This window comes from Raphanus sativus, unplaced genomic scaffold, assembly GCF_000801105.2.
Source record: "Raphanus sativus cultivar WK10039 unplaced genomic scaffold, ASM80110v3 Scaffold1535, whole genome shotgun sequence".
NCBI classification, from domain to species: Eukaryota; Viridiplantae; Streptophyta; class Magnoliopsida; order Brassicales; family Brassicaceae; genus Raphanus; species Raphanus sativus.
This window is the reverse complement of record NW_026616844.1, coordinates 254-21,401: the sequence shown is the minus strand read 5'-3', so window position 1 is coordinate 21,401 and position 21,148 is coordinate 254. Positions and strand designations below refer to the sequence as shown.

Genomic DNA, 21,148 nt, shown 5'->3' with positions numbered 1-21,148 from the left:
ACTTCTCCCGATGCTTCCGTTAGAGAAGCAGCTGCCACCTCCTTGTGACGAGGTTGCAAAGAGATTCAGAAGCAATACGATATCCTTACCAGACAAAGAATCTATAGACGGAGGTTTGATGTTTGAAGTTGAGGAAGAACGAGGGTCTGGATAACTGCTCACCGCCTCTTAGATACGCTCTACGTAGGCTTATCCGTGGAGTCTCTTCTTCAAGAGGGTATAATGTCTCTTTTCTCACTGGTTCAGTTCTTTTAGTAATCCAGTTACTCTACAAAGAATGTTTGTTTTTTTGTAACGGTGTGCAAAGACAAGGATATGCTTTGGGGTTGACATTACCTGTTGGCATGAATCTCTAGCATCAGTTTAGAGTCGCTGCTTAAACTCGTTTCTGATAATTTGTGTGTGTCTTCATCCATGAAGGGACAAGTAAGTATCAGCTCTTTATTAATCCTTTAGTTTATGTGAGTTTATGTTGTAGAGACTCGAATGGTTCTGATCAATGTTCAAGAAATAGTTATACATTAACTAGTTACTAGAAGGATTATTCAGAGCAAGTATAAGAACAAATTATTGATTTATTTTTATATATTTTACTTTACAGTTTTTGGATTTAATTATTAAAATTATTTTGATGAATTATAAAAAATTACAATATAGAAAAAGAATAAACTAGACAAATTTGTGGATTTGCAATATTAGACCGATATTATTGATTTGCAAATGATGCAGGATGTGAAAGAAAGCCTATTGGGTCGTTTGTTTGCTTATGGTGCGTTTAGCACGATCTGGAAGACTAGTTGAAGGACTGGCAGTCTGATAAAGACTCTCAGATCATCAAAGAGTTTACCAATGCTCTCATCAGTCTTGCTGCCAAAAACGTTACTTGCATGAACCAGTTGTTTCATGTTCTTCTAGACTTTATTGAGAAGGTATATAATAGGCTCATATGCTACCATTTATTAACGTGCTGTGAAAGTCAGTCTAATGATACCATCTGGTTATACTGCGGCAGCCGCCTGTTGAAGCTGTTGTGACTCATGTCATGGAAGCTCCAGAGCTTCACAAGTGGTTTTGAACAAGCATCGAGGTTGGAAACCCTGATGCTTTGCTCTTAGCTCTCAAGCTCCGTGAGAAGATTTTCAGTTGATCACTCCTGTCTTTAACAAAGCTTCTACCAGTATCATGCGTTGAGGCACTTTAGTCGTTCAGCTTTTGCTTCAAATGTTCCTCTCTTGATCTTCTGGAAAGTGATGGTGAAAGATGTGGCTGACGGTGAAGAAGAAGAAGAACCAGAAGCATGGACCTCGTGGACACATTGCTTTCTCTCTTGCCACGTCTTCAGCTCCTTTGCGCTCGTCCATTGAGCAGGTAAATAAGCTTTGTCGCACAACAAAAAAAAATTACTTAAAAAGTTTTTACAAAGATAATGATTAAATGCTCAATGTTAGTCTCTACCGAGTTTGTGTGTTTTTGTTTTTGTGGTGATGTTTTGAACAGAGAATCCTCAAGTTATGACAGTGTACTTAAAACTTAGCTCAGGCATTAGTGAATCCAAAGCACTGCAGAGAGTAGCCAGCAGCTTTTACAGCGGATATGGGGTATCATCCAGAAGAAGATCTTCAAGGCTAAAGAGTTGTTCAAGGATGAATCAATGGAATTGTCTGCACTCGCTTCTTTGTTGGAGAAGAATCTAAACTGGCGGCAGAACCATTCAAGGTACTTTGATTCAAAGAAAGTCTCAAATAAAGGTAGAGTTTCTTGAGGAAGTGTTTAGAAGGAGACCGTGGAACGCACGTCAACTCTTGGGTTTCTTGTGGTGAAAAGTGTGAATCCTAAGGTTGAGTTCCGTAGAGTGGAAGCTCTTGAATTTGATCTCTGAATATTACATTAGTCTCTTTGTCATCAATAGATATGTTTGGTATATTGATTGCATATGTTTTGTTCTTCATCTAGTAAGACATGCACCATGTTCCAAAAGAGATCATGAAGTGTTTGGTGTGGTGGTCTTACGCTCTCTGATTATGACAGGAAACGAAAGGCATGTATGACACCTGTTTTGGATACATTCATTGATATGGTTATGATACAACAATGATTGTGTTTCATTGAAATTTTTTTTGGAGCTGATGGGTTAACGACAATGGCGGTAAGTGAGCTAGTAAAGCTGTCTCTATCCTTCCAAAGATTCTCAAATATTCAAAACTTGTTAACATCCTTTCACACAACACCTGTCCCTAAAATAAGGTTTGATATTTTTGTTTCCGTGTGGACCATCCATGAATTTATCTAGTAGTAAAAAATAAAAGTTCAATCAAACGAGATAAACTGTTTAAAATCGTTACTTCTCTAGTTCAATTATTGAGTTTCAAATGTTGATTTTCCACAAAATATGATTCATTTTCACATCAGTTCTCATGTACAACCGTTATGTTTAATAAGTCCAATCGAGCAATTTAATCAAATTACGTAATAATCTTGTTGACATAGGCAAAAGGAAAAGAAAAGAAAAAGTGCATGCAGAAGAGACAAGGTTCATGAAAATAAGACAACAAGTTATAGAAATTTCAGAATCAAGAACTTTATAAAGTAGATTAAAACGAAAGTAAATATTATTTATGAGACATTCAAATACCAAAGTAATCTCAATTACACTATTATATGATGATGATGATGATGATGATGAAACTTGAAATGGTTTTAACAATAATCTGGTTACCTCATCACACTGCTGAATCTGAACTCTGTGATGAAACTTTAGGTGACATGTTCATAACAACAGGCTTACCGTCTGGTCCGGTTCTAAATTCGCTCATACCATTCAAAGGTAAGCCAACGCCTCCATGGTACTGTGGAGGTGGTCCCTCCGTGTAGTAAACTTGTTTCCCCATTCCTCCAGCGTAATTCACCTGAGTATACGCCGTTGTATCTGGCAATCCCACCACTTGACGCGGCGGCTGAACGGCAGAGTACTGCGGTTGAGGCGGAACGGAGGTAAAAGGTAGAGGTTGTTGTTGTTGTTGTGGTGGTGCCCTCGCTCCTACTGGTGGCTGCTGAGCTACGTTGTAGGCAGCTTGGTGCTGTTCCCTGTAAGTATCCGAAGGTATCCTCTGTACCTGAGGGTAGTAGCCACCTTGGTTTCCTTGTACTGGTCTCACGACCCCTGGCGCGTGGTATACAGGTCCTCCCTGATGTGGTGTTGGAGTTGGAGCTGGAGCTGGAATCATGTATACCGGCTGCTCCGGTAATCCCATTCCCGGAGCGGTTGTTGGATACGTACCTCCTGTGTTATTGTGGTTTCCTTGCCAGAAGGTCATTGGAGGAGCTTGTGTATTGTTTTGTTGAACCGTCATCTGCGGCGGCGGTGCGTAGGGCGGAGAGAAGATTAAACCGTCTTCACTCTTCCTTCTATAAACAGCTTCTTGCTGTTGAAGTAACTGTTCTTGATCCCTAACTTGCATCCTCTGAAACTCAAGCATTTGATTGTGCATCTCCGCCGCGTGATCCGGTTGGATCACCGGCGGATGATGCTCCATCACCACCGGTACCGCCGCCGCCGCCGGCGGAGAAACCGCAACTTTCTCCGTCCCAAACAGAAAATCAGCACTATTCAACGGAGCGGTTACGGTTTTATCCGGTTCAGACCGGTTAATACCTGTATTCAACGCCTCAACGAACCGATCACGATCCGAATGAGTAGAGCCCTCCGATCCAAACCCACCGGAAGAAACAACCGGGAAGAGAAACAGACGCATCCTCGCAGGCTTAGACGACACACGAAGCAAGCGATCGTACTCATGCATCATGTGCTCGAGATCATCATCGTTGGTAACGGAGATCAACGCGTCTAGATCCTCTCCCGGAAGCTGATACTTAAACAAAACGTCTCCATCGCCGCCGCACACGGCGGAGAGCTTGGAGGCCAAGACGGGGAATCTGATCCCGCGATCTACGGAGAGAATCTTGGTCTCACCGTTGACGTAAGTAAGCTGGTTATCGTGAGGACGCGGCTGAATCTTGCCGCCGTAGCTGCACATGAACCTCACTTTGTAGCTCTGTTGGTTGTGGTGGTTCTGATCGTCCCATGGCGAAGGGTTGTCGAAATCGATCTCGCGAGATCGAGGAGATGAGTCGGTTGAGTTTGGATAGGAGTTGTAAGAGAGTTTCTCCATGTTTTTAGTTAAAGTTAAAGTGTGTTCTGTCTTAAAGATTTTTGATTATATGATGGGTGAAACGGGGTGGTGGTGTGGTGTTGGAAAATGATAACATGATAGGACCTTGTGGTACGTGAACTTATTGCTCTGTTACACGTGGTTTGTCAGAGTTTATGAGTTTAAGGAGTTGATGTGTGACTGTCTTGTGACGTTACTCATGGATTAATATGACTTTTTGGAACTCTATGCTGGGTCCAGCTAACTAGTGTTTGATACTTCTACGTTGAAGAAGAGTTAGACCAGCTTTTTTGTTTTTCTAAGAAAATAAGTTAATCACTAAGGGAGTATTTCATAAGCAAGTACTAAGTTGCGTACTATTTTAAGGTTTAATATTCTAAGTCATAAAGTAAGATTTGTAGAAGAAGATATGAAAAATCTAAATAATTATAGGTCACTGTCCTTTATCTTTAGCCCCGTTAGTCTTAGCTTTGTTGTTTTTATAGTTTAGGTTATTGGATTCTTTTCTTTTTGGGGTGGGTTAGAGTTTAGTTGAATTAGTTTTGTTTGATATGGTTTATACTTTATAGTTATCAGATTTTTATTCCCTTGATTTCAAATAAAAAACAGATTTAATTAAAATTAATTAACAAGGAAGATTGGAAATATTAAATCAAATATGATATCCCTTAAACTGATCTTTTTATTTCTTGGCAACATCAAAAATATAATTGTAAAAAAGGGCCTAACACTCATCTTTTGTTTACTGATCTACGCATTTCAATGGGGATAAACTTTATACCTACCTAACAAAAGAAGATATTAACATTGTCACTGTGTATTCACCTTCTCACTTGTTTGTTCTTATTCTACCATATTTTGCCAATCTTGTTATAAAAGTTTGCAATTATTCTAACTTATATCAGACGTATCTCACCAGCATGCTTGAGTTGTTATCATGATGGTATACATAATTTCTTTTTATCTTTGAATTAGCTTAGTTTTTCCTTATAAACAGTATGGTCACGATCAAATACAAAACATGTATACTATTCATGTGAATACAATGTTGATATTTAAAATTCAAAATTATTGTTTTTAATATATTTTTTGCATCCTATCACCAAAGACTTCTTTAAATTAGAATATCCATATGATATATGGGCTGACTAGTCGTAAATGATGTTGCTCGATCAAGCCGTGCCTCTTGAACTTTGGGTGATTATGTCAACCAACAATATTATAACAAACATGCTTATAGTCCAACAACCTATTCATTTCAGCCAAAAACTTTTCATTTCACAATTGATATACAACATAGTCACATTATTTGATTCTTCTAGATAACTGAACATGCTTATGAGTTCTGAATAAGTAAAAATCCCTGTTGGTTATATGTAGTAGAAATGTGTGCAGGGGTATATACAGGGACTGGAAGAGAAGTGTAAAACAACAACTAGGGGGAGCAAATAAAATTTTCACACGATTGAGGGGACTATTATGTCAATTTTGAGAATATCTTTAGACTTGTTCTGCAATTCGAGACAAGTTCAATATACAACAAATCTAGTACAAGCAAACCATTCAAGTTTCCAACAAACTTCACCGGTCATCCGCACGGCCTCTTCAAATCTGTGTCAGCCTCATTAACTAATCACCGCCAAATCAGATCATCCTTCTCAGGTTCTTCTTTGACTTTTGCAATCTATTTATATATCTTCCATAGCCATTGTTCTGATTCTCTGGTCTCTGAATCTGCTGCTGACGTGTGATCTAACTACAACTTAACGTCTTTTGTTTCTTGTTTGATAAGATGGGTAAGTATAAGGTCATGAAACCGGTTAACGAGGTTGATGTTTCTGGTGTCAAATATAAAGAAGAAGACATCAAAGGTTCGTTATTACAATGCAGTTTTGGTTCTGTGCGTTACCTAAATTTCAGACACATGTCTTAACATGGTTTTATGTAACTTCTCAGCCCCTCATTTGACTGGCTTCTTGTTCAAGTTGTTTGTTAAGATGCTTGAAACACCATTTATAGGCTCATTGATTGTAGAGTCATTGAAGAAGAACAATGGCATGACCCAGGTCTGTTTTTTTTATCAGACCCATTTTATGATCATTGAATAGTTACTTATGTTCTTTTCCTTGTTGTGACAACTTGCAGATTTTTCGCAACACAGTTATACCAGAAGAGCCCATGTTTAGACCTGTGTTCCCATCTCAAAGTATATGTTGTATACTTACTTACATGAAACTTTTGTTTAATCATTACATATACTTATCATTGTTTGAACTTAGAACCGGAGCTTGATGTTGTCCTTGTTGGAGAAGACGAAAGCCCTGTAGACAGATTAGAAACAGCCTTGAAGTGTCTTCCTCAATATGATCCTTCTCTTAGCTTCAACGCAGATTCAAGTTCATCCTTCCGTTACTGGAAGATACGTGATTATGCATATGCTTATAGATCTAATCTAACAACTCCATCTGTGGTTAGTCATGTTAATTTTCAAAAAAAAAAAAAAAACTGTATTTATTTTGTACATATCAAAAAGCCTTGTTGATTGTATTGCTAGGTTGCTGAACGAATAATCTCAATCATAGAGGAGTTTAGGTATGACAAGTCTCCAACGCCTTTTTTGATTAGCTTTGATGCTAATGAAGTTAGAAAACAAGCTGAAGCTTCTACACTTAGGTTTGAAGAAGGTATAACTTTGCAGACTCAGAGATCCATTTGTAGTAACATATTCAGATATGTATTGATCATGTTGAATGTGAGTTTTTGTAGGACATCCAATATCAGTTTTAGATGGTGTTATTATAACAATCAAGGATGATATTGACTGTTTACCACATACCACAACAGGTCAGTAATGTCATTCTTATGTTTTTTTTACAAGATACCTGTCATAAGATTTGTCATCTTTTAGGTGGAACAAGATGGCTGCATGAAGCTCGTTCAGTGGAGAAGGATGCAGTGGTTGTTTCTAGACTTCGTAGTTGTGGTGCAGTCTTACTTGGCAAGGCTAATATGCATGAGTTAGGAATGGGGACTTCAGGGAACAATTCGAATTACGGGTAAGCAAACACAGCACAGAACACAAATCTTTACTTGTCTTAAAACTTTGTATGCTGTGTATTGCAGAACCACAAGAAACCCGCATGCACCTGAAAGGTACACAGGAGGATCTTCTTCAGGTTCAGCAGCTATTGTAGCCTCTGGACTATGTCCAGCTGCTCTAGGAACAGATGGTGGAGGTATCATCATCAAAGTTATCTTTGATTTTTTTGATCTTGCGTTGTATGGCTTAATCGTGTCTAAAAATGCAGGTTCTGTTCGCATCCCTGCATCACTTTGTGGTGTAACGGGACTGAAAACAACATATGGTCGGACAGACATGACAGGGTAAAAGAGTTAATATAATCAAGACCTCAAAAACAGAAAACCTTTTATTGTCTTTTTAACTTTGTGTATGGTCTGTTATCTCTACAGGTCATTGTGTGCAGGTGGAACAGTTGAAGTTGTTAGTCCAGTTGCTTCATCCCTAGAAGATACTGTCTTGGTGTAAGTTTCTTTTTATTTCTTAATTAGCCTAGTGAGTGGAGGCATAACACAAAAGTAAAACTGTTCAAAGCAAACACACACATCTACCATTTCAAATGTTCAATTTTTTGGGGGCTAATCTGCCTTTGTGTGTTTCTCAGGTATGCAGCAATCTTGGGATCTTCATCTGCAGATAGACTTAACTTGAACCCGGTACATTGAGTTTCAATGTATTCATTTGACTTCTTGCAATGTGTTCCCCTATGACTTGGTATTTGAAATTATTCTGCAGACACCACCTTGTCTTCCCAAGTTATTGTCTCACAATGGAGGCAATGCTATAGGATCTCTACGGCTAGGGAAATATACAACGGTGAGTACTCTATGCAGAGAGAATACTTAAAATATATTCCAGATATTTTAATTATTTAGTCTACTATTCTTCTTGCACATTCAAAGAGTAAACGAGATCTTTGCATTTTCATAGCTTCAGCTACATCAATTTTCTATCCATGCTAGTTTAACTGAGTTGAATTTTGTTATTTCAGTTGTATATATTATAGTGCATTATTTTTCATGTAATGCAGTGGTTTAATGATGTTCATTCAAGTGACATCTCTGACAAATGTGAAGACATAATTAAGCTCCTATCAAACAACCATGGTTGCCAAGTAAGCTGATCATTTGAATATGTTTCTATATCAGAACATAGTTTCATCCAAAATCTCTATGTGGTACTAGATAATGGAAATAGTGGTTCCTGAACTGGAAGAGATGCGTGCAGCTCATGTTGTGTCGATTGGGTCTGCAACACTGTGTTCTCTTACTCCTTACTGTGAAGCTGGGTATAATATTATTTAAGCTTTGTTCTGATTTCAGTAGGCAGTAAACCTTGGTCTGAACCATTTTCCTCCATTGTCTTACACGTTTCAGGAAAAATTCAAAGTTATCTTATGATACACGCACCAGCTTTGCGATCTTCAAGTCATTCTCTGCTTCAGACTATATTGCTGCTCAGTGTCTTAGGTAAATTGTAATTGTGTAAACTGTATAAGTTTTATACAACAATTCTCTCTATAGTGGCTGCTTGCTTGTATTTGTTACAGGCGAAGGTTGATGGAGTATCACTTGGATATTTTCAAAAACGTTGATGTTATTGTGACTCCTACATGTGGGTACGTAAAATTATTCCATGTAACCAGAACATTTGCTTTCTCTAATGTCTTCAGATACTTCAGATACTTTACTTTGTTGGTGAAATGTTGTTTTGTACAAGCAGTATGACAGCTCCTGTGATACCACTTGAGGCTGTGAAAAATGGAGAAACCAATTTTCAAGTGGCAGGTTGGTCAGACAAGGCACTCGGACTTCTTCACTTTTTGGTGTTACTTTCTCTGTCTTATTCAGGTGTAACTGAGAGTTTTCAACTTCTGATATCAAGATTGCTTGTTTTTTTTCAGCTTATCTAATGCGGTTTGTTGTAGCTGCAAATCTCCTGGGCTTCCCTGCCATATCTGTCCCTGTAAGCAATGTTATTATTATCTAAGTAGTACACTTGGACCTATAATGTTCATACACTTGTTTCATTCTTGCAATAATCATTTTTACAACAAACATATGGGAAAAAAAACAAAACGCAGGTTGGGTATGATAAAGAAGGGATGCCAATAGGATTACAAATAATGGGAAGACCTTGGGCTGAAGCTACAGTTCTTTCTCTAGCTGCTGCTGTTGAGGTGCACACACACACACACTCTCTCTTTCTTTCTCATTCTCTCTGTAATGGCTACTGAAACGGGGTCTTGTATATATATTGTGGCGTATCGCAGGAGCTGGCTCCAGTTACCAAGAAACCTGCTGTATTTCACGATGTTCTCAAGACAAACAGAATCCATACAGAGAAGTGAAAAGGCAAAAAGTTTCTCTGAACTGGATGTTTAGTTTATCTGTGGTTACATTTTGATCCATCGTGTTTATTTTCTGGTTAAACCTGATATAATTATAAGATAGAAGCAATAACTGGAGGTGTTGACAGACTATGATTCATTATTATAATTTTTGTTACTTAAGTCTCAATTAAGCAAAGATAAATCAAGTTTGTCAGTTGTCACAAAGTATCTTTGAGAGTTAATAATAAATGTTGCATACAAAGTTGAGGCACTGAACCGTCTGATCCCCTTTGAAATCTTCCCCGGATAATCAGTCACTGAACTGTCTGATCCGAAAATACTGCGCATTTAAACATGAAAACCGGTTACACTATAGTTTGGTTACCTCTCCAAAAGCAACACACAAACATTACCCGACACATGGGTCGATATCTTAGCTGAACTCATTCTCAGGAACTTAAAAACAGAGTGAAGACAATGTTTCAGCAAGAAGTTAGACTTGCTTGGGCAAGGAAAGTTAAAATGTGTCGGAAAGGATTGATTTTTACTTGTAAATGATTCAGTTGTTGATGAACTTTTTGTAGTTTTTTTTTTTTGTTTCTTTTCCAGGATACCTTCACAAAACCAAAGCACAAGCACTGAACTAAGTTTGAGGCAAGGAAGCATGCAAAATGCAATTATTTGCATTAAACATACATTAACATGATAGAATAATTCTTTTTTTTGTGCAACAAATTCATTTTTCATAATACCAAGATCTTTTATAGACATGTTTGTTCGTTATAAGGTTGGTGTAAATCAAATCTATTATCAGGTCCTAGTTTGATGAATATATTGTTTCCTTTCTATAATTGGTGCAAATTTATAGTTCGATGAATAAATTGATACTTTCTACAAATAGCTTGAGAGAAAAGTAAATGGTGCAAGTTTGTAGTATGATGAAAAAATTAATACTAATTTCTACAAATAGATTGAGAGAGAAGAGGAGATTAAATAAAAATAAATAAACAATTGGTGCAATCTTATCGTTTGATGAATAAATCGATCCTTTCTAAAAATAGATCGAGAGAAAAGCGGAAATCAATAAAAATGAAAAATTAACCATTCGACGCCTATAATTTAGTTCAATTTTGACTTCTAAACATCTTTATAAACTAGGAAGCATATCCCATAGAAAACAAAAAACAAAAAAAGTCACAATAAGAATAAATATTTTCTTTTTATATTCAGTTTCTCCAAGAAAAAATGGGAAGAATATCATTAGCAGTAGGTTTAGTGTTACTAGTTGCATTAAGCAATGTATATGAAACACAAGCTCAAACTCAAGGGAAGACGTTCTCAGTACTAGATTATCTGGCCCTGTTTCCCAAAACGGGCAAAGAGTTTGGGCCTTACGCTTCCAAAGGTTTACTAGATTTCGTAGGTGCCTTGGAGGGCAAGTCTCCTACCACCGTAGAGTTCAAGAACTTCTTCACAAATCTGAAAGGTTACATAACGAGTTGCTTTCAACCGGCACCACCCGGATCAGGCAAATCTGACCAGCTCTTCACGGCTATTTCTGCATTGAAGGGTTCCCTAGCCGGAACATCAGTAAGTTTTCATTAGTCATTAACCAAACGAGTGAATGATCATTGTAGATAAAAATCGTAGATAATCCAAAAAGGTTTAATATATCATAGGTTAAATCATAGTTAATTACTGTGTTCTAGCATGTTGGTTGCAGTTTCTAATGAAAAAAAAGATTGTGTGTATTTTTGTGATAGTTTGATTCATGGAGGTTGATCGAGGCGTTGGTTTCAATGGAGAAAGTTTCTACTGAGATGAAGACAAGCACTTCAAATGTAAAAATGCCTGATCCACAATGGGAGAGGTTGTCCGGGTCTATGTTCGAATGGGTCGGAAGGATTGGTCTATTTGTGAAGGCGGTCTCCGAGATAAATGGCAAACCAATCGATCTAAAACAATTTGATATTGATTATACCGACCCTACATATGCATCTCTTTCTAAACAAGCTGGGGTTCGTCAATCAACATCACCGTTCTCGTTACCTGCCTATTTAAGAAACATTCCCAAAACGGGAAAAGAGGTTGAACCATTCGCTTACAAAGGCATGCAATCCTTCTTACTTGACCTAGAAACTAGGTGTCTTGCAAATAAAGAGTTCAAGGAGTTCTTTGTTAAGCTGAATGACTTCATGGCCAGCTTCAAGACGGTCTCACCTGATACATATTCAATAGAGAGCGATACTATTACAACTAAAGCTATGCACCTCTTCTTAGCTTTGTCTCCATTGGATGGTACCAAAGCTGGAACATCAGTAAGTATTCACTCCCTTAGACATTTACTCGATGATCTGAAAATTTTAATCATTAGACCAACTCCACGTTGGTTTTGTTATAGATTTTTAACATATATATATATATATATATATATACATATATATATGAGCATGTTCTTTACATTTTTTTTTGTTTTTTTAATGGCGATAATAGGATCCGTGGAAGCTGGTTGATGGTTTGGTGACAATGGGAGATTCTTTGGTTGAGATGAGGAAGAGCGGTCCGGGTGCGGTAACGGTTGAACAAAGTAAGCAACTGACATCGTCCATGTTGAAATGGGGTCGAGCAGTAGGTGAATTCGTGAAAGCAGCTTCTGCCAAGAAAGGAGTAACTATGGATATATCTTTTGATGCTTCTCCAACTAACGCAGCAGCTGGAAACGGTGGAAGTGTCCCCACAGGACAATCAGCAAAGACTAAAGCTTAGTGTAACTCTTCAACCAAGGCGATTGAGACTTTTCATTGTTTTTTTTAATTATTATTTACTCAGACAAGAAAAAAAATTACAGAATGTGAGAGATGATTTCAAAGCAATATGCAGTATGTTTCAAACATCTCATCCTAAAATGTTTTAGTGCTAAAATTATAAAATTTGTAAATTACATTATAACTTCATTTCAACATACTGCATATTGAATAGATTCACCGAAAAACTTATATCCTTCGGAATTCACTATTTCTACTATTAAAACCGGAAACCAAGAGCTGAACCGAAAAACTTATATCCAAATCCGATGCAAGGTGTAAGAATATCGAATAGATTCACTATTTCTACTATTAACACTAGGTAAGAGAACCGTGCGATATCGCACGGGAACTCATTTTATAATAATAAATGTAGTATAGTTTATTTACAAAACAACATTTTAGAAAAAGTGGTTTACAATTGTTTTCAAAGAAATATATGTGTTACAAAATTATTTTGCATGCATCTATATTTTTTTATTGATGATACGAAAATATATATATTATGTTCATAGGTTTGGTTGTAATAATTATAAACATGTCAATACAAAATAATATATATGTCTTATTATATGTTTATCTAAGTTATTTAAAAATCTTGGAAACAACTGAATATTTAACCTTATTTACGCTACAATCAAAATTTTGTACGTTGTGTGTATACATAACTCTTTAAAAAAGTTAAACAGTTATGTATAATTAGAATAGGTAAGAATAAAAAGATGCAACTTTTAGTAACTACTTTAAAAAAAAAAACACAATTCTTATAACTAATAGACTTTAAAGATGATGTTAAAATAAACAAATATATCTCAAAGATTTTATGATGAAACAACACAATCTTTGCGATATATTAATAATTTAACTTATTTTCAACAAAAACATCTTTTAAAATAAAATAATACAACCTTTGAAACATATTTACAATTTAACATTTTTCAACAAATGCAACTTTTAAGATGAAAACACACAAACATTTGTGTATCACAGATGTAAATCAACCACTTATCACCGTTCAAATGCCATTATAGTTGATTCCTCATCGCTTTCTCTTTCTAAAACATTTTTACTTTCTCTCTAGATTTATTTATTTTAAATATATAACTCAACTCATTATCTTCTATTTGCATATATAGATTATAGACAAGAGACACTATGTGAAAAGTCACATATGTTCAAGGAAAAGACACATATGTTCACTATAGAAAAGACACATATATTCAATAAAGAGACACATCTTTTAAGTGAACAGTCACATATATTTATCTAATAAAAGAAAACGAATCTCTTAAAGTTTTTTATATGAAAAGTTGCATTTTTCAATTAGTTTTTAAATTGAAAAGTTGCATATATTGCTTATGAAAAGATACAACACTTATTTTTATTTTATTTTTTTAAGTAAAAATTATGAAAACATACACCATTTGATATTATAATGAAGATTCAATTTTTTTGAAAATACACAACTTTTCTTTCAACAAAGAAGAAAAACACAATTGTTGGAACTTGGAATTACTTGGTTCATTACTAAAAATTACATCCACCAAAAGTTGCAATGTGTCATTTAAGAAGTTGACATAAACCTTTAAAAATTACAAGAATAAATCAATAAGACTAAATTCAACCACGCAAAACATATTAAGAACTAAACTACGCTGATTGAAAGTTCTAAGCCGCACACCTTTAACCACGATCAGAGAATGAAATGTGAATAAAAAAACCTGTTTTTCCATGGACCGCCTACTCACCAGCGTCATACCAGATCAGAAAGGAACAAAACACAAGACAAGAGACAAAATTAAATTATATAAAGCTAGGGTTTATTACAAAATTGCTTGCTTCACAAGACACTTGGTAAATGGTGCACTTTAATCTTATGGACTGGATTAGGATCGATGGCTTCTGGTATGATCTCCGGTGTATCACAGCGTGGCTTTCTGATGACATTACATGCGCCTCCAGTGGCTCATGATTGATAATCGTGCCTGGTCGCGTTGGAACGGTGGCTCATTCGTTCTCCATAACGGCAACAAGCAACGTCGTTGGATCTTCAACATCAATGCTTTGTCTATGGTGGTGAATAATTGATCATGTCTCGTCGTCAATAACACAACGTCTCGTCATCAGTGTAAGGAGAACAAAAAGAATTGAAGAAGAGAAAAAGTAAAAGATATGATAAATGGAAAATAAAAGAGATCAAGGAGGAAGAAGACAAGAAGTGAACTTTCTCTTTGACTGATCATCCTTTTCTTATGTTGTTGTAGGGTTTTGCGTAGAAGAGAATAATCGGGTTGTTACAGTGGGCTTTCACATAATCAGCGGCTTTGGGTGGGCGGTAGTGAACGGAAAAACAAATAACTAACGACGTATGGCAACAGTAAAATCAAGACGAATATAAATGCAGAAATGAAGAATGATGATGAATAGATGCGAAAATAGAAAACTTTAAGTTTCAGTGTATAAACTTCAAAGCTTTTTGGGATAATAAATCAAACAATTAATTGAAAGGAGTATAATTTTTGGCTATCAAACACGTAGAAATCTTCCTGGTGTTTTTCTGTTGACAAGTTTAATTTGAATATCTTCTAAAACTTTGTAACCAAGTAACTACACAGAACTTTCTTTTTTCACTATTTTATTATTAGTTAGATTAGTATTCTGAGAAATGCATGGATAAAGGCTATTTATAGGTTTTGAAATTCTCATTGAATAGTCACAACTTTACATTTAAATAGTCGCATCCTTTAGTTTATAGGTAATTATTTTTTTTTGCAAAATTTTTTTCTGTTTTATAGGTAATATAGGTAATTATTTCGAAAAGATATTTATACAAATAGTCACAACTTTTCAATTTTAACTTCTCAAAACACACAAATTCTTAACCAATATTTAAAAAACACAACCTTTCAAAAACACAACCTTTCAACATAATTTAAATTCACAACTTTTAAAATTAATTAAAATTGACAACTTTTTGAAAAGACACAACTCTTCAACACAATGAAACTTCACAACTTTTCGAATTAATCAGGATTCCTATTATTCATAGATTTCATTTTAAAAAAATCTCATTTTTTGTTATTGATCCAAACAAGGAGAAATAATGAATATACTAGTTAATTCGGTAAGTAAATAGCCTATGGTAGGGTTCATATGACATCAAAAGGTTTCGTGGTGTAGTTGGTTATCACGTCAGTCTAACACACTGAAGGTCTCCGGTTCGAACCCGGGCGAAGCCATTATTCTTTTTTATTCACTCTATACATTGTGAATCTGTGACTGGTTTATTCCTTACACGTCCTGATTTCTTCCCTCTGCTAGATATATTATGTTTTCTCAGTCTTTCGTTTTTAGGTCATTTACTTTCTTTATGTGTCTTTGTTCAGTCATTTTAATGATCTCAGCAGGTGATGATCAGTCTTTGCAAACGGGACAGCAACATGTGTCGGCATATTCAACTCAATATAGTCCCGATTCATAGTAGACGACGTAAGGAAACTCAACCATTTTAAATCTAGTAAAGATTTTAAATCTAGTAAGACCATTTTACACTAAGCACACTCATATTTTGATTTCTGTCTCATCATCTCGTGTAGTCTGGTATTGTCATTGTCTCAAAAGACCACACGTTCACTGACACTTACGCTTCTAACTCTGAACTCCGTAGAAATAAATCGTAACTGTTGTAAGGTAGGGTAGCTATCAGCCTATCAGCTAAGACCATCTTTATCGGGAGCCCTTAGCAGCGTCCTTTAGTTTAATTAGGATTAAAAAAAATGAAAAATAGAAATAAACACAAGGAACTTCTGTTTTGTCCCCTAATCAAGGCACGAACCTTGCTCTTTCTTCTCTATATCTCTTGCGATTTTCCACGCCTTCAGAGAGTTTCCTTTCAATTACACTCCATGGAAATCGAGGTCTCCAGCTCGACTCATGATTCATCAAACCCCGTAGTCGAGTTAGATAGGTCAAGCGGAAGACGTTGCAGAATCTGCTCGAGGATTGCCAGAGAGCTCTCGAGCTGCTCAATCTCACCGAAACAGGTCCCACCCGTGGCTCCCAAGAGGAGGATAATAACAGCGACTCGCCGGAGATGGAAGAAGAGGAGTTCTCTTCTTCTTCTGATCAAGGAGATCCTGAAACCGATAAAGTATCCTCCTTTTAATTGATTTGCACTATAATTCTTATTTAAAAGGTTGTGACTTGATCCACCATGGGATCTTTGTGCAGTTGTATGATCTCATCAAATCTAGAGTTGAAGGTCATGACTTTCGGGAAAAGATTGAGTTCGCTCAAGTCTCTCTTCTCCAAGATCTTCCTGGTATTGGATGAACTTCATTACAGTTTTTTTTGTCTTTGGTACTTGTAGAGATAAAACTTGTTGAATTTTGGCAGAAGATGGTAGCTCTTGGGACGTAGTTAGTGAAGATGATTATGTATGGGGTGAGGGTCAAACAGAAGATGATTATGTTCTTGTTAGGGAAGAAGATATTGCTGACGGTATCGTCTGTTTCATGGCTACTTATTTGTCTTCCCTTAACCAGACTAAGGTACGTACATAAAAGGTCTGTCTCTGTTTCATGTCTTATCAACTTTTGATCTCAACTTATTCTGAGTGTTGTTCTTTGTGTAGGATATCACCTGATCAGCTTCAGAAAGGTAACTCTTGAACTTCCATGTGTCACACACAATTAGAACCAAAGAAAGTAGCCCTTAGGGATATGTTATAGAGAATCAAAGGAAGTAGCCTATGAACATCTTGCAAAGAACACAGGCAAGCAAAGAAGAAGCTGGACTTGTGGAAGCTGCCAGAGATTCTTGTGGTGAATAAAGATGGTCAGTCGTGTCTTTACGAACAAAGCTTTTCATTCTTCAGGATTCATGACAACGGTTGCTGCTTTTCTCAAGATTCATTCATTGGTCCTATGATTAAAAAAGAGGTTAGATTGTTTGATTAGAAAAATTTTGGGCAAACAGATTTATACAATAGGCGGGGAAGAGTTGGCATATTGTTGTTCTTACCTTCACTACAAGAAAACACGGCGATATCGAGGGGCTTTTTCCTCGGTATTTCGTCGGAATAAGCGTATTCCGACGAAATACCGAGGAAAATGTCCCTCGAAAAAAACTCGTCGAAATTTCATTTTCCGTCGAAATTTCCTCGAAATTTTGTGACGGAATTTCGAGGAAACATAATTCCGAGGAAATTTAGAGGACTGTCCTTCGTCGAAGAGGTCCTCGGAATATATTGAGGAACAATTCCCTCGGTATATACCGAGGATTATACCGAGGGAGAAGACCTACGAAAATTTTCGAGGAACCTGTCCCTCGGAAAATTTCGACGAACGGTGTTCCTCGAAAATTTTCGAGGAAAGCCATTCGTCGAAATTTTTCGAGGGACAGGTTCCTCGAAAATTTTCGAGGGCTGCTCTCCTCGAAAATTTTCGAGGAACCCTCCCTCGGAATATACCGAGGAACACTTCCCTCGGTATATACCGAGGACATCTGTTCCTCGGAATATTCCGAAAATTAAATTTTTTAAAAAAAAATTTTTTTAAAAATAATATTTTTAAAATTTAAATTCGTAAATATAAAATTAAAATTTAAATTAAAAACATATTATTTAAAATTCAAAGTCATACAAACGAAAAGAAAACATTTAGAGTTTTTGAAATAAATTAAACTACGGGGTTTGGAAGTCCGGGTCTGGCATGTTCGGGAAGTCGACGTTGGCGTTCGGGTTCATGCTCCTCATCATCGCCATCATTTGCTCGTTCAGCTTCCTCTGTGCCTCCCAGCCCGCCTCTTGACTCGCCACCATGGACTCCAGCGCAGATATGCGAGCATCCTTGTCCCTCATCTGGCTCAGAAGGACTTCTTGATCAACATAGGACGGTGGTGGTGCAGAAGCAGACGGAACCGAGGGAGACCGACGAGCCAAACCGAACAAACGGCCCTTCTTCTTTGGAACCGACTGAAAAAGAAAGTGTAAATTTAAATAATATAAAAATTTAAATAATATAAAAATGGATTGAACTTTAAAAAATGAACTTACCGCTTCAACGATTTGGTTGATCCGAACCCGAGGCAAGCCGGTCGATCCCGTCGAATCGTCATCCTCGGTTTGAAGCTGAGACACTTCCTGTTCCATCTGACTGTCGATGAGGGTGACCACATCCCTCACAACACCATCATCAATCTCGCCGGTCTTCTTGTTGGTATACGCCGTCTTTATTAGGCGGAGATGATCAACCGGCTCCCCCTCATTTTCTTGCGCCTTGAAAAAAACATAAATTAAACAAACATTAGTAATTAAAAGAAATGCACAAAAAAATATTAGAATCTTAAATAATATAATAAAAACCGACAAGCTTACCAAGCGATCTTCCAGACTGGCTAAAGACTGAGCACCCAAGTTATGGACGTACATGCCCTTTCCCTTACGGTCGCTCTTGCGGTTGGTGGAGTTAGTGGAAGAAGTTGCTCTGACTTCGTTCTTACTCCAATGCTCACTCAACTCCCGCCAGACCGTCGGGTCCATCCCCTTTGGAACCTTTAAAAAAAAATTGTTAAATAAATAAAAAAATATTTTAAAAAATAAAAAAATTGTATCATAAATAAAAACGAACCTTGTTTATTTCCCACTTCTTCTTCCACGAGTGCATCTGCTTCCCATAGTTGTCCATAACTTTATGGACGAAGTGGTAATAGATAAACAACGTATCATCGGCATTCCAGTTGAATTGTTGCTGAAAATAAAACACAATTAGTAGAAAATTAATATTAAAGATGAAAAAAATAAGTAAAAAATAAGTAAAAAATAGAAAACTTACCGCAAACTGTTGAAACCACATATGCTGCTTCTCGAGAGGGAAGTCGGTGAAAGTCGGATGTCCATTGTCGAGAGACGAGTACATCATACTGTTGATCCATCCGCTGATCCCGTTCCCGGATCGGTCAAACCTAATAAAAAGAATTAATTATTTTAGAATTAAATATTTTAAATGAATCAAATTTTAATGAAAAAAAAATAGGTTTAATTACCATGTCTGACCCTGTCCACGTGGATACTGAGTGAGATATGGAAGATGGTCACGACCCGGCTGTCGAACAAACTCCGCAACTCTCAGAAGTGCCGGATGAGCAGGAGCATGAGCAGGAGCAGGAGTGGGTGCCACACCGGGAGCGGGAGGAGAATGAGAGGGAAATGGAGAAGGAGATGTCTGGTAGGAGCTGTACGGCGATGCGGAACCCGAAATGGAGCCGCTCCCCGAACCACCTCGACCACGACGCTGTCGAGAGCGGGTATGTTCCTCTTGAGACCTTTATATAAATAAATTTTATTTAATATATACAATTATTTATTTAATTTGTTAATATATTAAAATTGTTTAATAATTACAAAAAATAGTTTTGATATATTAAAAATAGATTTAATATATAAAAATAGTTTTAAATATTAAAAATAGTTTAATAATTACAAAAAATAGTTTTAATATATTAAAAATAGTTTTAATATATTAAAAATAGTTTAATAAATAAAAAAATAGTTTTAATATATAAAAATAGTTTTATATATAAAAATAGTTTTAAAAAATCAAAAACGTTTTAAAAATCAAAAAAACGTTTTAAAAATCAAAAAAACGTTTTAAAATCAAAAAAACGTTTTAAAAATTCAAAAAATAGTTTTAAATCAAAAAAACGTTTTAAAAAATCAAAAAAACGTTTAAAAAATCAAAAACACAAAATAAATCAAAAAACAAATATACCAACAATCCAAAACACATCCAACATGCAAATCCTAAATATCCATTCAATCCTAGAATTTTCTATCTAACAACCTAAATTTCGAGATCTATAAAGAGAGGAAGAGAAGAGATATGAACTTACATGGCAAGAGAGGAGAGGAAGAGAGGAGAGGAAGGAGGCGAGAGGAAGAGAGGAGAGGAGAGGAGAGGAGATCCGTCGAGGAAGAGAGAAGAGAGGAGAGGAGAAGGAGAGGAGCCGCGAGGAAGACAGAGGAGAGGAGAGGAGGCGGTGAGGAAGAGAGGAAAATCGAGAAGGAGAGAAATGGGGAAGAAAAGAATGAAACCTAATTTATGAGGGGTCCGACGGACAGGGTCCGTCGAATTTCCTCGATATTTTTTAAGGGGGTCGTCGAAATTTCCTCGAAATTCTCTTGTTCGCGGCTAGGGTTTCCTGGTTAATGAAAACAGTCCGAGGAAAACATTCCTCGAAATTTCCTCAAAATATTGTGAGGAAATTTCGAGGAAATAGGGTTTGGGTTTTGAAAACATCGATTTTTTTCCCTATGTCATTTCTTATACAAATGTAATTCATAATAATGAGGTTTTCTTGTATAGATGATCATAAATAATGAAATAACACAATTACAAAATTATTGTAAGTATTTCCTTTAACGTTTATTAAAACGTATAAGTGTTTATCTTATGTGTGTGGTTTTCGTCTCAATCCGCAAAACATTGTTTTCGGGTTGAAACCCTAAAGTTGGACTTTATAATCTGGCTAAGACACTTAATGAAGGTTATATACGTGTTATTCAATCCGCAAAACGTTGTTTTCGGTTTAAACCCCCCTGTTCCTCGAAATTCCGTCGAAATATTGTGAGGGAATTTCGAGGAACTTCCAAAAATTGGCTAGGTCCTCGAAATTCCCTCGAAATATTTCGACGGAATTTCGAGGAAAGCCAAAAATTGTATTCATCGAAATTCCTCGAAATATTTCGAGGGTATTTCGACGAAAA

The 21,148-nt window shown here is 36.4% G+C and overlaps 5 protein-coding genes, 1 non-coding gene and 1 pseudogene across 7 annotated transcripts; 4 read left to right on the top strand and 3 right to left on the bottom strand.

Moving 5' to 3' along the window:
- Window positions 1-2,444: 2,444 nt before the first annotated feature.
- Window positions 2,445-4,272, bottom strand: LOC130504380 (uncharacterized). The gene has a single exon (XM_056999005.1). The coding sequence runs from the start codon at window positions 4,167-4,169 to the stop codon at window positions 2,721-2,723; it is 1,449 nt and encodes a 482-aa protein (XP_056854985.1). The 5' UTR covers window positions 4,170-4,272; the 3' UTR covers window positions 2,445-2,720.
- A 1,428-nt stretch (window positions 4,273-5,700) lies between these two features.
- LOC108809617 (fatty acid amide hydrolase) lies at window positions 5,701-9,755 on the top strand. Of its 2 annotated transcripts, XM_056999004.1 has the most exons (21): window positions 5,701-5,831; window positions 5,962-6,040; window positions 6,126-6,235; window positions 6,315-6,375; window positions 6,449-6,639; window positions 6,724-6,853; window positions 6,936-7,013; window positions 7,078-7,225; window positions 7,293-7,405; window positions 7,478-7,553; window positions 7,641-7,712; window positions 7,853-7,904; window positions 7,984-8,064; window positions 8,279-8,362; window positions 8,433-8,536; window positions 8,625-8,717; window positions 8,798-8,866; window positions 8,971-9,035; window positions 9,152-9,213; window positions 9,332-9,427; window positions 9,521-9,755. In XM_056999004.1, the coding sequence occupies exons 2-21, from the start codon at window positions 5,962-5,964 to the stop codon at window positions 9,596-9,598; spliced, it is 1,842 nt and encodes a 613-aa protein (XP_056854984.1). In that variant the 5' UTR covers window positions 5,701-5,831; the 3' UTR covers window positions 9,599-9,755. The 2 variants fall into 2 exon arrangements, with proteins under 2 accessions (XP_056854984.1, XP_018437262.2); XM_018581760.2 differs by lacking the exon at window positions 5,701-5,831 and having other exon boundaries at window positions 5,877-6,040.
- Window positions 9,756-10,761: 1,006 nt separating this feature from the next.
- Window positions 10,762-12,346, top strand: LOC108810608 (uncharacterized). Its single transcript, XM_018582714.2, has 3 exons — window positions 10,762-11,170; window positions 11,344-11,898; window positions 12,074-12,346. The coding sequence occupies exons 1-3, from the start codon at window positions 10,826-10,828 to the stop codon at window positions 12,344-12,346; spliced, it is 1,173 nt and encodes a 390-aa protein (XP_018438216.1). The 5' UTR covers window positions 10,762-10,825.
- A 3,203-nt stretch (window positions 12,347-15,549) lies between these two features.
- Window positions 15,550-15,623, top strand: TRNAV-AAC (transfer RNA valine (anticodon AAC)). The gene has a single exon. It is a non-coding gene; the product is annotated as a tRNA-Val (tRNA).
- Window positions 15,624-16,159: 536 nt separating this feature from the next.
- LOC130504382 (uncharacterized) lies at window positions 16,160-17,157 on the top strand (annotated as a pseudogene).
- Window positions 17,158-17,950: 793 nt separating this feature from the next.
- LOC130504384 (uncharacterized) lies at window positions 17,951-18,587 on the bottom strand. Its single transcript, XM_056999007.1, has 2 exons — window positions 18,440-18,587; window positions 17,951-18,358 (listed from the first exon to the last, which is right to left on the bottom strand). The coding sequence occupies exons 1-2, from the start codon at window positions 18,533-18,535 to the stop codon at window positions 18,068-18,070; spliced, it is 387 nt and encodes a 128-aa protein (XP_056854987.1). The 5' UTR covers window positions 18,536-18,587; the 3' UTR covers window positions 17,951-18,067.
- Window positions 18,588-18,756: 169 nt separating this feature from the next.
- Window positions 18,757-19,676, bottom strand: LOC130504381 (uncharacterized; the record flags this gene model as incomplete). Its single annotated transcript, XM_056999006.1, has 5 exons — window positions 18,757-18,776; window positions 18,829-18,937; window positions 19,014-19,133; window positions 19,218-19,347; window positions 19,429-19,676. Coding segments are annotated over 5 exons (627 nt in total), but the record flags the coding sequence as incomplete, so codon positions are not given.
- Between the last annotated feature and the right edge of the window lie 1,472 nt (window positions 19,677-21,148).

What these genes read in the sequence shown, in the direction of transcription:
- LOC130504384 (XM_056999007.1), bottom strand. Translation starts at nt 18,535, where the DNA reads ATGGAACAGGAAGTGTCTCAGCTTCAAACCGAGGATGACGATTCGACG. An exon ending in TCAACCAAATCGTTGAAGCG is followed by an intron (nt 18,359 to 18,439) that starts GTAAGTTCATTT and finishes TTTCTTTTTCAG; the next exon opens with TCGGTTCCAAAGAAGAAGGG.
- LOC130504380 (XM_056999005.1), bottom strand. Translation starts at nt 4,169, where the DNA reads ATGGAGAAACTCTCTTACAACTCCTATCCAAACTCAACCGACTCATCT.
- LOC108810608 (XM_018582714.2), top strand. Translation starts at nt 10,826, where the DNA reads ATGGGAAGAATATCATTAGCAGTAGGTTTAGTGTTACTAGTTGCATTA. An exon ending in GTTCCCTAGCCGGAACATCA is followed by an intron (nt 11,171 to 11,343) that starts GTAAGTTTTCAT and finishes TTTTTGTGATAG; the next exon opens with TTTGATTCATGGAGGTTGAT. An exon ending in GTACCAAAGCTGGAACATCA is followed by an intron (nt 11,899 to 12,073) that starts GTAAGTATTCAC and finishes TGGCGATAATAG; the next exon opens with GATCCGTGGAAGCTGGTTGA.
- LOC108809617 (XM_056999004.1), top strand. Translation starts at nt 5,962, where the DNA reads ATGGGTAAGTATAAGGTCATGAAACCGGTTAACGAGGTTGATGTTTCT. An exon ending in ACTCCTTACTGTGAAGCTGG is followed by an intron (nt 8,537 to 8,624) that starts GTATAATATTAT and finishes TACACGTTTCAG; the next exon opens with GAAAAATTCAAAGTTATCTT. An exon ending in CTCTAGCTGCTGCTGTTGAG is followed by an intron (nt 9,428 to 9,520) that starts GTGCACACACAC and finishes GGCGTATCGCAG; the next exon opens with GAGCTGGCTCCAGTTACCAA.